At 42.1% G+C, this 12,140-nt stretch overlaps 1 protein-coding gene across 2 annotated transcripts in view; it reads right to left on the bottom strand.

Moving 5' to 3' along the window:
• rftn1b (raftlin, lipid raft linker 1b) overlaps window positions 1-12,140 on the bottom strand; it is a 95,642-nt gene that overhangs the window by 8,378 nt on the left and 75,124 nt on the right. For both annotated transcript variants that reach the window (XM_031867478.1, XM_031867477.1), the window contains exon 8: window positions 1,924-2,027. In XM_031867478.1, the coding sequence (XP_031723338.1) occupies window positions 1,924-2,027 (104 nt within the window). The remainder of the gene's footprint in view (window positions 1-1,923; window positions 2,028-12,140) is intronic.

Below are 12,140 nucleotides of genomic sequence, written 5' to 3' on the forward strand. Positions count from 1 at the left end.
TTGGAGAATAGTTTTACATTTCTCAAGCCCATCTTAAAATGAGGCTAACATGCCTGAGATCAATCCTCCCCTCTGTACTGGCCTCAAAGGATCCTTCTCTTGTCCTTGTTTTTTGCAAAGTTTGACAATTCAGGTGGGGATCCTCCAAAGTAAAAAATGTTTAGTATGTTATTCCATCTCCTGCATTTCTGGACATTGTTTCCTTGCTGCAGCAGAGGGGCTTGAAAGTGGCTATATGGAACTAATGTGACCGATCCAGCGGACATTTTTCTACACATCAAGGACTGAGGATGTTGCCTCCCATCACAGCACTCTGAAATTGCTTTTACTGTACTTTGTGTCCATCATAGGAAACTGGAACCATTACAGTGACACATTACCCTTTCAAAGAACATGTGTGTATTGAATGAATAAAATGTGGCCCTATCTTTTAATTCAAAATGATGGTTAGATACGTAGAATGGCAGTGCACTATAGCTTACTATATGTTAATATTGCTAATTTGGCTAACTGTTTGCTTTGACCGTGAGGACTTTGTAGCATATGTTGATCTTGTACTGGAACGTGGGACAGCCAGCTGTACTTAGTGAATACAGCTCCTTCACTTTACTAATGCTTCTTGTTATGGTTATTGTGAAGGCTTTTTGTTTGTATCCTATTTTTCTTAAACACCAGTAGTACGAGTGGTTTCTAAGACTGGTTTGAAGAGACTCTACCGTAGTGCAGAGACATATTTGACTGGTGCGGTACATCATCAGCATGCTGAAGGACAAATTGCGTCTTGAATTGAAGCTCCTTGGGGCGCCTGAAGAAACGTGCGAGGCCTTTGACCATAAGCGGATGTGCACTCATATAGAAGGCACGAGTGATGAGTCAGCACAGGCTTAGCAGAGGAACCGTTGCATTTCAGTGAGGAGATTTTCCACCAACAGTCAGAGCTGCTGCTTTTACACTTTCACAGCTGCTTCTCGGCATGAAGCTCAGCCCAAATTGGCACAGATTTAGGTCAATTTCTTCTAAAAGCCGTCTTAGTTCTTCGAACAATAACTTTAACAGATAAGGTGTGCGTGCTACAACTTATACAGTTTCCACTGGAATACTGAGGCATATACAGTCGCTAGTGCCCGATGCAAGTTTCTAATGTCTTTGGATTTAAAGTTGTACGCCAACTTTTTTTTTCTCAGCTTCACATTTCTTAAGAAACACTTTGTAGGTTTTTGAGTGAACTTCAGAGTTGCCTCCCAGCAACAAAACTAAAAGATGGCACTAGTGACATTTTCCATTTCTATTCACGGTAAAGAACAAAAAAAAAAATAATCAAAGTGTGTGTGTGTGTGTTCTTTGCAAACACTGCAGTGACAGAGCTGTTACTAATAAATAGCTACTTCATTGTCATCTTGACAAAACTCCCAAATGTCAACTTTTTTTATGAACTGAGAAAAAAGTCTTGTTTCAAGCTCAACGTTGAAGCACTTTTGGGATAATGTGTGTTTTTAAATGATTCAGGAGCAGTGCTGGAACATTATAAAGTAGATTTACTCCGCAAGTAAAACCTTGAGGTAGGGCTAAATATTCAGACGTCTCACTGCATTCTACTTTATTCCATTTTAGCACATTATCTTCAATTTAACTTTCATTGTTTTAGAATCCTATTTATCTTACATAAAATGCAAAGTAGATGTGTACATAAGTGTTCACACCTTAGGTCATAGGAGACGCATACATTATCAGTGGTGCAGCTAATGGGTTTAATAAATACCATGATCGGCTGTGTGTTCTGAATACTTATTGCTTGTTCATAATTAAAAAGTAGCACAGAGGCTTGTGGCTGCTGCTGTTGCAATTCCTTCTGCTTGCCAACGGGGCCCGTTGGAGGTGACCGATTACTTAATGTCCCTTTAATGGTCAGATGAGGGTCATTACCTGTTGGTCTTGATTACAGGAGTTGGCAGCACACAGGTGAGCCTCCATCCATACGTGGCCAGGGACTGCAGCAGGGGAACATAATCTGCTTTCACCTGCAAACCCTGCGGAGAAAACAAGACGTCCATTACAACCTGCAATCAGCCCAAACAACCGTCTCCCTTCAAACACACACACACACACACACAAGGTGTGCATGCATATTATGTAGCGGAGCGCATTCGCTGCTCTGATTACGGCTGTGAAGCATCAAGGTACGAGACGCAATCAAGCACCGTCGGCATCCCTTCAAATCTCGGTTGACGAAAAACGACCCTTCCTCTCTCACATGATGGCTTTAATACGAGTGTGTGCATCCGTAGAGCTTGTTTTCAGAGCAATGTACACAGCAAAGAATAACAAAACCTGAGACATAAACTCCCTTGTCGCCACGAGTCAACATGGCAACCATCTCTATTCATTTGTCAGCACAGTGAGTCCTTGAGCAAGTAGACTGCTCCTGTGAAACCGCTCACTTTGTGGTAAACATTTAAACTCTGCTTGTGCCATTAGAATACTCAATAGAGATGAGCTATTGTCTCAATGGCAGATTTAAACCGAGAATGGCTGAAACACAAACATCTACATGATTGTTTTGACTTAAGAGTTAGTGAGTCTAACTGAAATGCACACAGATTACTAAATGTACTTTCAGAACACACACACACACACACACACACACACTGTTCGGAGAGGAAGCGTGTGGGTGGTTTGCCATTGTTGTGTCATGTTAGTTAGGCAACCTGCCGAAAATGCAAAACCGCAGCACGTGTCAGTCAGATTGTTCGAAACCAACAACAACATATGCATTCGCACGCACACACACACACACACACACACACAGACACACACACACACACACACACACACACACACACACACACACACACACACACACACACACACACAGAGCTGGCTGGCTTCATATTCTCCAAAAGGATGCCTGAAGTTATGGACTGTGCAAAGTAACAATAATTTGAAAGATAAGAGTAAAACAAAAGTCTCAATATTCGTTTCCCCTTTTTTTCTTTACATAAATTCCAGACCGTTGCACCCGGATGTGCAGCATGGGTGCTGATGTGAGTCAGAAAGGCGGTGAACATGAACGCAGAACTTCACAGAGTCTATTCATAGTGCGCTGATCAACTGTACGAGAGCAGATACTTGAGAATACATCACACCTACACATGCTACATTAGCCTTCACTGTACTGTGAACTGTGACAGTCTTGTCTAATTAAAGCTGCACCAGCCGAGGTTTTCGTGTGAGTATACTGTACATTCATCAGCTTGAGCCACAGAGAGGCTGCATTAGAAAAGTGTCCCTTTTGTCCCTGAAGGAGCCGCACCACAGATTCACAAAAATATCAAAAACATCAGGTGACACATTAAAAACTTCAGGGTGAGATACAAAAGCAGAGCAGGACCCCATCACCTTTTTGGTTTCCTCTCTTTTCATATGAAGTATCGCAGATCGTAAAAGCTTTTATTGTGGTAGGTCTAACCAGGGTGCTAGTTGGCTATTTCTGCTCTCACAGTTAATGCTTTAGCATAAACTCCTTCATGCTCTGGTAACCACGGCACATATTGTCTTTAACATATTGTTCTGTATTTTTATGGTATTAACGGTCTTGGAAATAACACTTTAAAGGGACAGTTTGCTCAAATCACGTGATATAATTACACATTTTGGGGGCGGGAGGTAATAAATGATTAAGATTAAAGTGGACTACACTACTACCATACTGTAATACTATTAAGAACTGTTCACTACAACTTCTACTAAACTACTGTCAACAACATCTGCTTCAACAACAGCTACTACCATTGAAGCACAACGAATACTATGTATATACTGTAAGTACTATTGGTTACCACTTTGCCTATTCCTTGAGTGTTCATCTGACCAGCAACTACCACTATTATCACAACTAATGCCACTACTGGTATACTGTTATACTGTTGTTTTACTGCTCTACAACTGTTGACACCTCTTGTACCACTTCCATCAAAACAATCTGATTACAATTACTTCTAATTGAGAATAATCCTCCATCTATAGCAGTAGTATCATTACAACTACTACTATCTTTATAACTGCTATCCCAGCAACTACAAGTAGCCAAGTAGTACAACTACATACTGCTATCCCTCGATCTGTAACTACTACTTCTATTGCTGCTACTACAAGTATGATTACTACCATGACTACAGTACTTTTGCCTCTACTAATTTTGCGTCAGGGTCCAGTTTGTGGTCACACAGAGAGACAGACAGAGACAGAGAGAGAGAGAGAGAGACACAGAGAGAGAGAGAGAGAGAGAGAGAGAGAGAGAGAGACACACACAGAGAGAGAGGGAGGGAGAGAGACAGAGACTGATCATCATTTTCTGCCATGAGACAGACCTCAAGTCAGAACACTTAAACCCACTCCACCGCACATCGCCTCATTTTTCTTCCACAGATTCTTATTGACCAGGATGACAGAACATGAACACAAACAGACCTAAAGCAGTCGCATATCAAGTTGTTTGCGAAGAGCTAATCGTTAGAAAACAAGACACGGCTCCAGACATTATTTACACAAGCATTACTTTCTAAGTTCCTGCAGGGAGCAGCGCATCTGCATTTTTTTTCGGAGGTTTACGTTGGAACCACTCCCAGAAACAGGCTCTCTTTTCAAAGCCTTGCCCGGAAAGTAAATTGAGAAATAATTTTTTTCTGTAATGGCGCTTGCTGTTCTTTGGAGTAGGTGAGACTTAATCACAGTCCCCGGAGTCTGGCTCCCCTCTCTCCCTGACTTATTATGCAGGGCCACCTCGCCGCATCAGCACTCCAGCATCAACCCTCCGAGCTTCAAAAACAAAGCAATCACGCCGCCATCTTTGTCTCCGATGTTATCTGTGCGACTATAAAGAAGGACCACACGGTGAGAGGAGAGAGGAGCTGTAGTTCAACAACCTCGGTTGATGCTACTTTAAATTAAATCCAGGTTTTTTTTTTTTCCTGAGATCATCTCGTCACACAGAAACACATTTGTACCTTGGAGCGGCGGGATCCAACCGCCTTGCTGAAGGGCATCTCAGCATGAAGAGCAGAATATGTCAGTGGCTTTCACTGTCACAGTTCTCCCAGCTGATGATGGTAGCTAAAGCAACAACTGCAAAGGCAATAACCCACCTCTAACCTCAACGTTTTTGATGTTAAACCTACAGTCTATCATGTTCCGAGATGGTTTGGAGATGTGTTATCCAGTGTTTGGGAACTTGGTTCCGAAGACAAAGTTTGTTTTCAGCCCTATGGCGAGGGGAGGGGGCAGCTGCAGGTCAACTGGAGGTTCAGAGTGTTCGCTCAACAAAAACACCAGTATATTGTCTTTCTTTAAACCCCCCTCGACCGACTCAGCAAGGCAGACATAACAAACCATAATTCTGTTTTGCACCAGCTCTGAATGTGGCTGTAATTTTGCAGACAACTGGGGTCAGCAGCTCCGCAGACACAGTCCAGTAATGATGAAGCAAATACCTTTTAAAAAAGGGCATTCATATCCCGATAGAGTGCTGTCACAGCAACAGGAAGTTCAGCATCCAACATGTTTTAAAGCACTGCAATATTTGTACTTTTTAAAAAATCTATATCTATATATTTTGCTCACATTTACATGAGGATATGATGGTGCATTTGTGAACCCTCCACACACAGTTGCCCTCGCTGCAATTGTGCAATCGAGCCGTCTGCACCACTCAGACCGCAGGATGCATGAGACGAGTTTGACAGAACAAGCTCACCACGAAGTCCACTCGCTTACTGTTCTGTAGCTTCCAATCGCATCACATGATCAACAGACGAGTTTGTCCAACTGTTGTGTAATTGTAGATGTCCAAAGTTACATAATTCTGAGCACGTTAAGGACTTCTTGTTCATGTTGGCTTTGGTATGGCTTTATTTACTTTATTTTTTATTATGAAATGTGGACATCCTTGGTGCCCAGAACTGTAAAAACTTTGATCCCTCTTTCAAATATCCATCACCAGGTCAACTTTTTAATTTGTCCAGTGCTTTGGTTACACCGATGCACTTTTTAAGTTCCTCCAAAGTTTATCCAAACTTTCGACTTTTACATGGTATTAGTCTACCGTTGAGTCAAGACCAAACTATGCGGCCTGATAACAAGATGAGTCAGAGCGTGGAGTTTACTGCTCCTCCTCTGCTCTCACTGAAACTTTTATCATGTACTTTTACAGGGGGAAGAGAGATACTATTTGATGTTTGAAACTGACTGAAATGTGGGCTCTGAGTCAGATCACCAGACAAATCATCAGCTTTAAAGCGACAGCCCTAATTATTTAATTCTACAAAGAGAGAGGGCCCAGAGCCACATGGTGACAGGGGAGCCCAGAGTTCTTCCCTGTGTCTCCGTTTGCTTTGTTAAGTTAGGTAAGAAACCAGATGTTTTTTTTAACTGATCTGATTCTTCTAACCGTAACCTAGTTTGGTGAAGAGAGGAACAAGAGATGAAGACATGCCAGTTTCTGTGTCATGTTCACCTCAATTTTGACTCAAATCTGCCTCCTTAGACAATTCACTTTTGCTCATCACTCCACCCGATTTATTACATTACATTATTATTTTGTTACTGATGTGTAAGTAGCATTATACTGCTGTAACTGGTCAAGGTGGAGCTAATTTCAACTACTTTATATACAGTCATGTAAGTCTAGGTGACCAACCTCTAAAAAGATAAACTGCTACAATTTTGTTTACATTTCCTTTAATCTTTGTTCTTTTTTTGGAAAAACATATATGTTTACATGAATTTGACCTCTTTGGGCCTCAACCATCTCTGACTGTTAGAGGGGAACTTTGTCTTTGGTGCACTGCTTATGGCTCAGACATCTGCCAAACTAGGCATTGCTTCTTTGCACAGTATTAAATCATCTTATCATATTTTTTAAATGTAAAATCTTTATCTGAAAATCTAAAATCGCTTTACAAATGTCGGGTAATATTTCCCTCTGAAATGGAGTAGAAGTATTAAGTAGCATGAAATGGAAAACACTACAGCGCTTGAGTAAATGTACACCACAGCTAAGCCTCTATTCTGTCACGTTGTTTCTAAAACAGCTGATAAACAACCACACTACCTATGAACCAAAGCCTCCGCCCTCGGATCTATCGGCATCATCGTCACGTTGTCGGACAGAGCGGGCGGCGATCTCTCACTTGCAGGGACGGCGCAAATGACTCTCCTTCTATCTGGGTCACCTCTTCTCTCACCTCGGTCAGAAAGGATAGCGATATCACGGACAGGCGATGCACGTTAACGACCTCTGCACAACAGACGGGCCACAGCATGCACACACAGAGAAACAGGAAGCATAAGAAATATATAATATTGTAAGAATATACTGTATGTTATAAATAATGCACCAGGCTTGATGTTGGCGGGAAAAAAACGACTAATCTGCATCCTGCGCATTGATGAGTGAACCCAGAGGAAGACACTCAGTACCTTTCTGTGTGAACCTGATTTCAAGCAGATCTGAGTCACAGAACACACACGCTATGTTCACGTGTGTGTATATATATAAATATAAGTATATATATATATATATATATATATATATATGACTGAGGTGTCCTTGTCTATGTCCTAAAGTATTTCTTCAAAGCGTCCTCCCTGCCAAACCGACTCTGTGATGTGGGGCCCTAATCCCATTTCTTTAGTTTCCTGAGAGTGTGAAGTGCTGCTCTTTAAAGCCGCGGATGCAAGTGAGTTCTGGGAATGAGTGACAACAATGTCGGCGCTGTTAAGCTCCTTTCGCTTGCTTTGACTTTGGACTGCCATTTCTTAAATTTGAACTCCACTGATATTAACTTTTAGGGTGTCTTTCTGCAGGAGTTGACACACACTCACACACACACACACACACACACACACACACACACACACACACACACTCTCTCTCTAAACTCTCCTTGCAGTCTTTTAGGTTACGAGTTGTCAAGATCAAGGAGCGAGCAAGCCTGCCAACATCGTCACAGTGCAGCGCTTGAAGTGGTTGAGAGAACATTTTACTTCCCGACAATCACGCTGATATCTAAAGCTATATGTGCAGACGGTAAAGCACACACAGCTTCTTATTAAGTCGACCTTTAGATCCTCTATCCATCTGAAGTCAGTTATTTCAGCTGTAAATTATTTCGTGAACACCAAAGTCATAAAACAACAGTTATCTTTTATGTTCTAGCTGAACTAATAATACCCATAAATACTGCTTTTCTGGTGGTAACAAGGGAGCTACTGAGCAATCTGTCTTGCTGTCTGCTCTTACCATTTTGCTAAGTTATGCATAAAGCATTGCAATCATTTTCTTGCAAGTTTTGTTTTTCTTTATATATATTTTTCAGTAGTAGAACCAAGCTGCATCTCTGCTGTTGCTAATTAGTGTAATAAACACCGAAGCCGGTTTTATTGCTCTGGAAAGGAACATTTTAAAGGGTTGGAAACAAAAAGAACCCCAAAACAAACTTTCTCATTTATGTCCAGTGGCCTTTCAGGAACAGTTCTGTTTTATGTGCTGCGGTTTGGAGATTTGTGTTGCCCCTTGAAACGGAGGTGAATTGACTTTTGTTTATGCTGCTCAAAATTCATTCACCCTCTCTGTTTTGGGGAGGTGGCACATTAAGATCTTGTGCATGGATGGATACCACTGGGTGGAAGTGTAAAATACGCTTTTTGGGGTAAATTGACCCTTTTAAGGGTGATGCTTTACAGACCCATTGCCTGTACATTGATTTTTGACTTCTTTATCCCTGATTTTCCTCTTGGGGGCACCTCACCAGGATTACATGTCAAAGTCAATTTACTAGTTGTAGGGAGTACAACACAACCTGTAAAACATGTTGTATAATGTCTTCTGTGGCTTTGGGGGAGCTTTATCAAGTCTGAGAAAACTTAGTTATGTTATTTTGGGCTTAAAACTTTATTTTTTTGAAATAGAAAATGTACATTACACACTGTGGGCATTGAGGAAAAACATCAGGATCTAAGGAAAGACATAGCTGCATTACTAGAAATGCAGAGATGATGTGGAGAGGGGACTGTTTGAATGTTTTCGCTCGTCTCCCAACTGACGTGGCAAAGGTTTGATTGGCAGATAGTTCTTCTAATCACCTGCCAAGCATAGTATAAAAGTATTTGCCCTTTTCCAAAAGGTTTCCAATGACTCCTTCTCCGATGGGTCTGTGTAACAAACCATCTGGCGGGTCAGGTTTCCTAGACAAGGCCGTTATCTCGTCGCCTTGTGTTGTCAAAATCGCAGGAGTTCGTGTACATTTCGTTCCTTGGAAACTTCCACTGCGCTGCTGGAATTCACTCATCCAACCAGACCGCCGGTATCGGACGCTTTTCTCACAGCATAATTGAATTTGCACGTGAACACAAGAACTAGCCACGGCGTCATTTAAAAAGTACACTTTTTGGCTTTGCACTCCTATAACACTGTCAGACTTGCACTCGCCCTCAAATCGCCTCAACAGAACCAGAGATATTGTTTCCTTTGCTCCACACATTCTTCTTCCTTGTCAAATTCTGGCACCTACACTTCCCACAATGCAACTTGATTAGCGTAGCGTTCTAACGAGGTCTGGTAAAATCAAAGAGGTCTTTGAAGCTCATGATGTTACATTGAGTAAAATGTTCCAACCGGAGACGAGATGTTTTTTAAGGCTGCACCATCAGGTCAGATGCAGATATTCTACATCTCATAAATAGTTCCCTTACAGTAGCATGACAAGTTAGATATATTTCTAAACTTTTATTATGGTCTTGAGAATTTGAAATACTGCTCGTTGCACGACATACTTTTGTCATAATTGGCCCAACGCTGGCAGAGTTGAAGTGGATAATGGCGCTTTAATAAACAACATATTAGGAAGGTACGAAAAGACAGGATGAGAAGCTTCGAAGAAATATCAGACCCAATAGACGTCAGTAGTGCAGGTGAAAACCAGTTCATCTTTGAAGGATGAGCTGATTTTCACCGCAGCAGCTCATTGCGAGCAAACGTATTAGGACCAACCCTCGCTGAGGTCTGAAGGAGGCATTGCTTTGTTTGGTTGTTGCTCCTTTGAAACTCGGTGAGAGGAAAGAGTGCTTTCACTACATTAGTTCCAAGGCAGCTCCTGAATGGATTTTCCCACTGGACACGAGCGATGCGGAGCTGCTCCTTATTGGAGTTTCACAGCAGAGACCCCTGATGAGTTCTCTATTTTGAGCACTTCACCAACATCCACGTGGTTCCTTTTGAGGTCATTGTCACGTTCAGGCAGCTGCTGCATCTTCGGATGTATTCAGAACATCTGTCAATAATCTGTGTTGTTTTGCTTTTCATGAAAAGAAATGTCTGTAACAGCTCTGAGGCACTTTTATTCAGAAGACATGCAGCCTTATGCTGGACACTGGACCTGCGTATGACTTAGCTACTGTCGCTAGGTCGGACAAGCTTGACAAAAAGAAACATGGAGACGTCGGTTCTGTTTAGCCGGCTGCTGCAGATTAGTCTCAAGGCAATATAGCTTCAAGAAGAAGTTGACCGCTTCTTGAAGGATTACAGTATGCGATGGAAGGATATATTTACAATGATAAACTGTACTCGGGTAACCTTGCCCGTTGGGAAGCTAGACGTCGTGAATATCAAAATAAATGACACCATGAGTTACTTAGGGGCGACAGTCGTGGCACAAAGCCTTAAAGAGATAAAAACAAAGGAATGAAATCAGATGAAATAATTCAGGTTCACCAGACGCCTTCGACCTGCACACCCCGCTGGGAGCCAACACCGACACCACGCTGCTGGAGGCCCAGGCCGTATTGCTGGGTTTCAGATTCAGAGCCATGACTAGGACTGAGCGGGGCAGACGGTCAGACCCTGCTGCAGTAAAATGAGAGGTTTTGTAAAGGGACTCTGGTGCTCGGAAACACCACCGCGTTTGTCCACAGGGACGGACAAAATCAACACCTCGTAGTATCTGTGACTTTATACAATGTAATGTGACTCAAACAGTAACGTTACCTCATACAGATGTAGCTAAGTATAACAGGAAAGGGGAAAGTTGACCGAGGATCAGGCGGCTTCCAAGCTTGCTCAATTGGGCGGGACTTATGAAGGGTCAATTGTTGTCAAACTCATTGAAGAAGTAATGCACGGCACAAGAAATGAGTTCAATTACTTGTACTTCATTTTCGTTACGCAGCACAACTCTGTAAAAGGTGCCTTTAAACAACTCCAAAGCCTCCACATATATTCTACTTTGAACATCTCATTGTAAAGGAGAACAACTTTACAATATCATTATCACAACCAGTATTATGCATCCATATTCAGTAGTATTCTGCTCCTCTGCAGACACCTGTAGATCTGATGCCATTAGAAACTCAGCTGTTTTTTCTTCTCTCATACAAATTCCCCGATTACTTCTCCGTTATAAACGGAACAATACTAAACAACTTTCTTATTCCTTCAGCGATGAACAGACACCGTCCCTGAGACGATACACCACCACTTGACGACAATATAAATGATTGCTATCCCTCAGTGAAACGGCTTCCTCGTCTTCTCTGAGCTTCATACATCCAACCACCTTTCAGACTTCTGGATAAATAGAACGATAGAGCTTTTAGGGGGAGAACAAGATGGCATATATATAAAGAAGAAGAGAAAAAACACGCAATCAGTATTCTGCCGTATATTTCATTGTAATTATCCCGGCACTGAAACAATAATGAGCTGTGAGGATACGCTGCATATCAATTTTCAGGCAGTTATCGCAGTGAATGGGGATGATGTGAAGCCCTGATCGCCCTTTGTGAAGGAGTGTGCTGTCAATCTGATTTGGCATGGTGCAGATTGCTCTGGTGAAGCAGTTTTTTTTTTTGATAAAGTCCCAGTGGAAGAGTTGATTGGATCTCCTGGCACACTGGCTGTGGGTTCGGCGTCGTTCACTGTTGACGTTTCTGAGGAAGCCTTGAAATCCATTAAGCTGTAACAGTATTACCGTTCATCTCGGAGGAGGCGAGGCTTTACTGCTGCCACCAAGACGACTGCTGGAGTCTTTTCTTTATTTATTTTTATTGGCACATCAGGCCATCAGCGCTGGGCTGGACAATCACAGATC

This window comes from Anarrhichthys ocellatus, unplaced genomic scaffold (genome assembly GCF_004355925.1).
Source record: "Anarrhichthys ocellatus isolate YVR2014 unplaced genomic scaffold, GSC_Weel_1.0 scaffold39, whole genome shotgun sequence".
NCBI lineage: Eukaryota > Metazoa > Chordata > Actinopteri > Perciformes > Anarhichadidae > Anarrhichthys > Anarrhichthys ocellatus.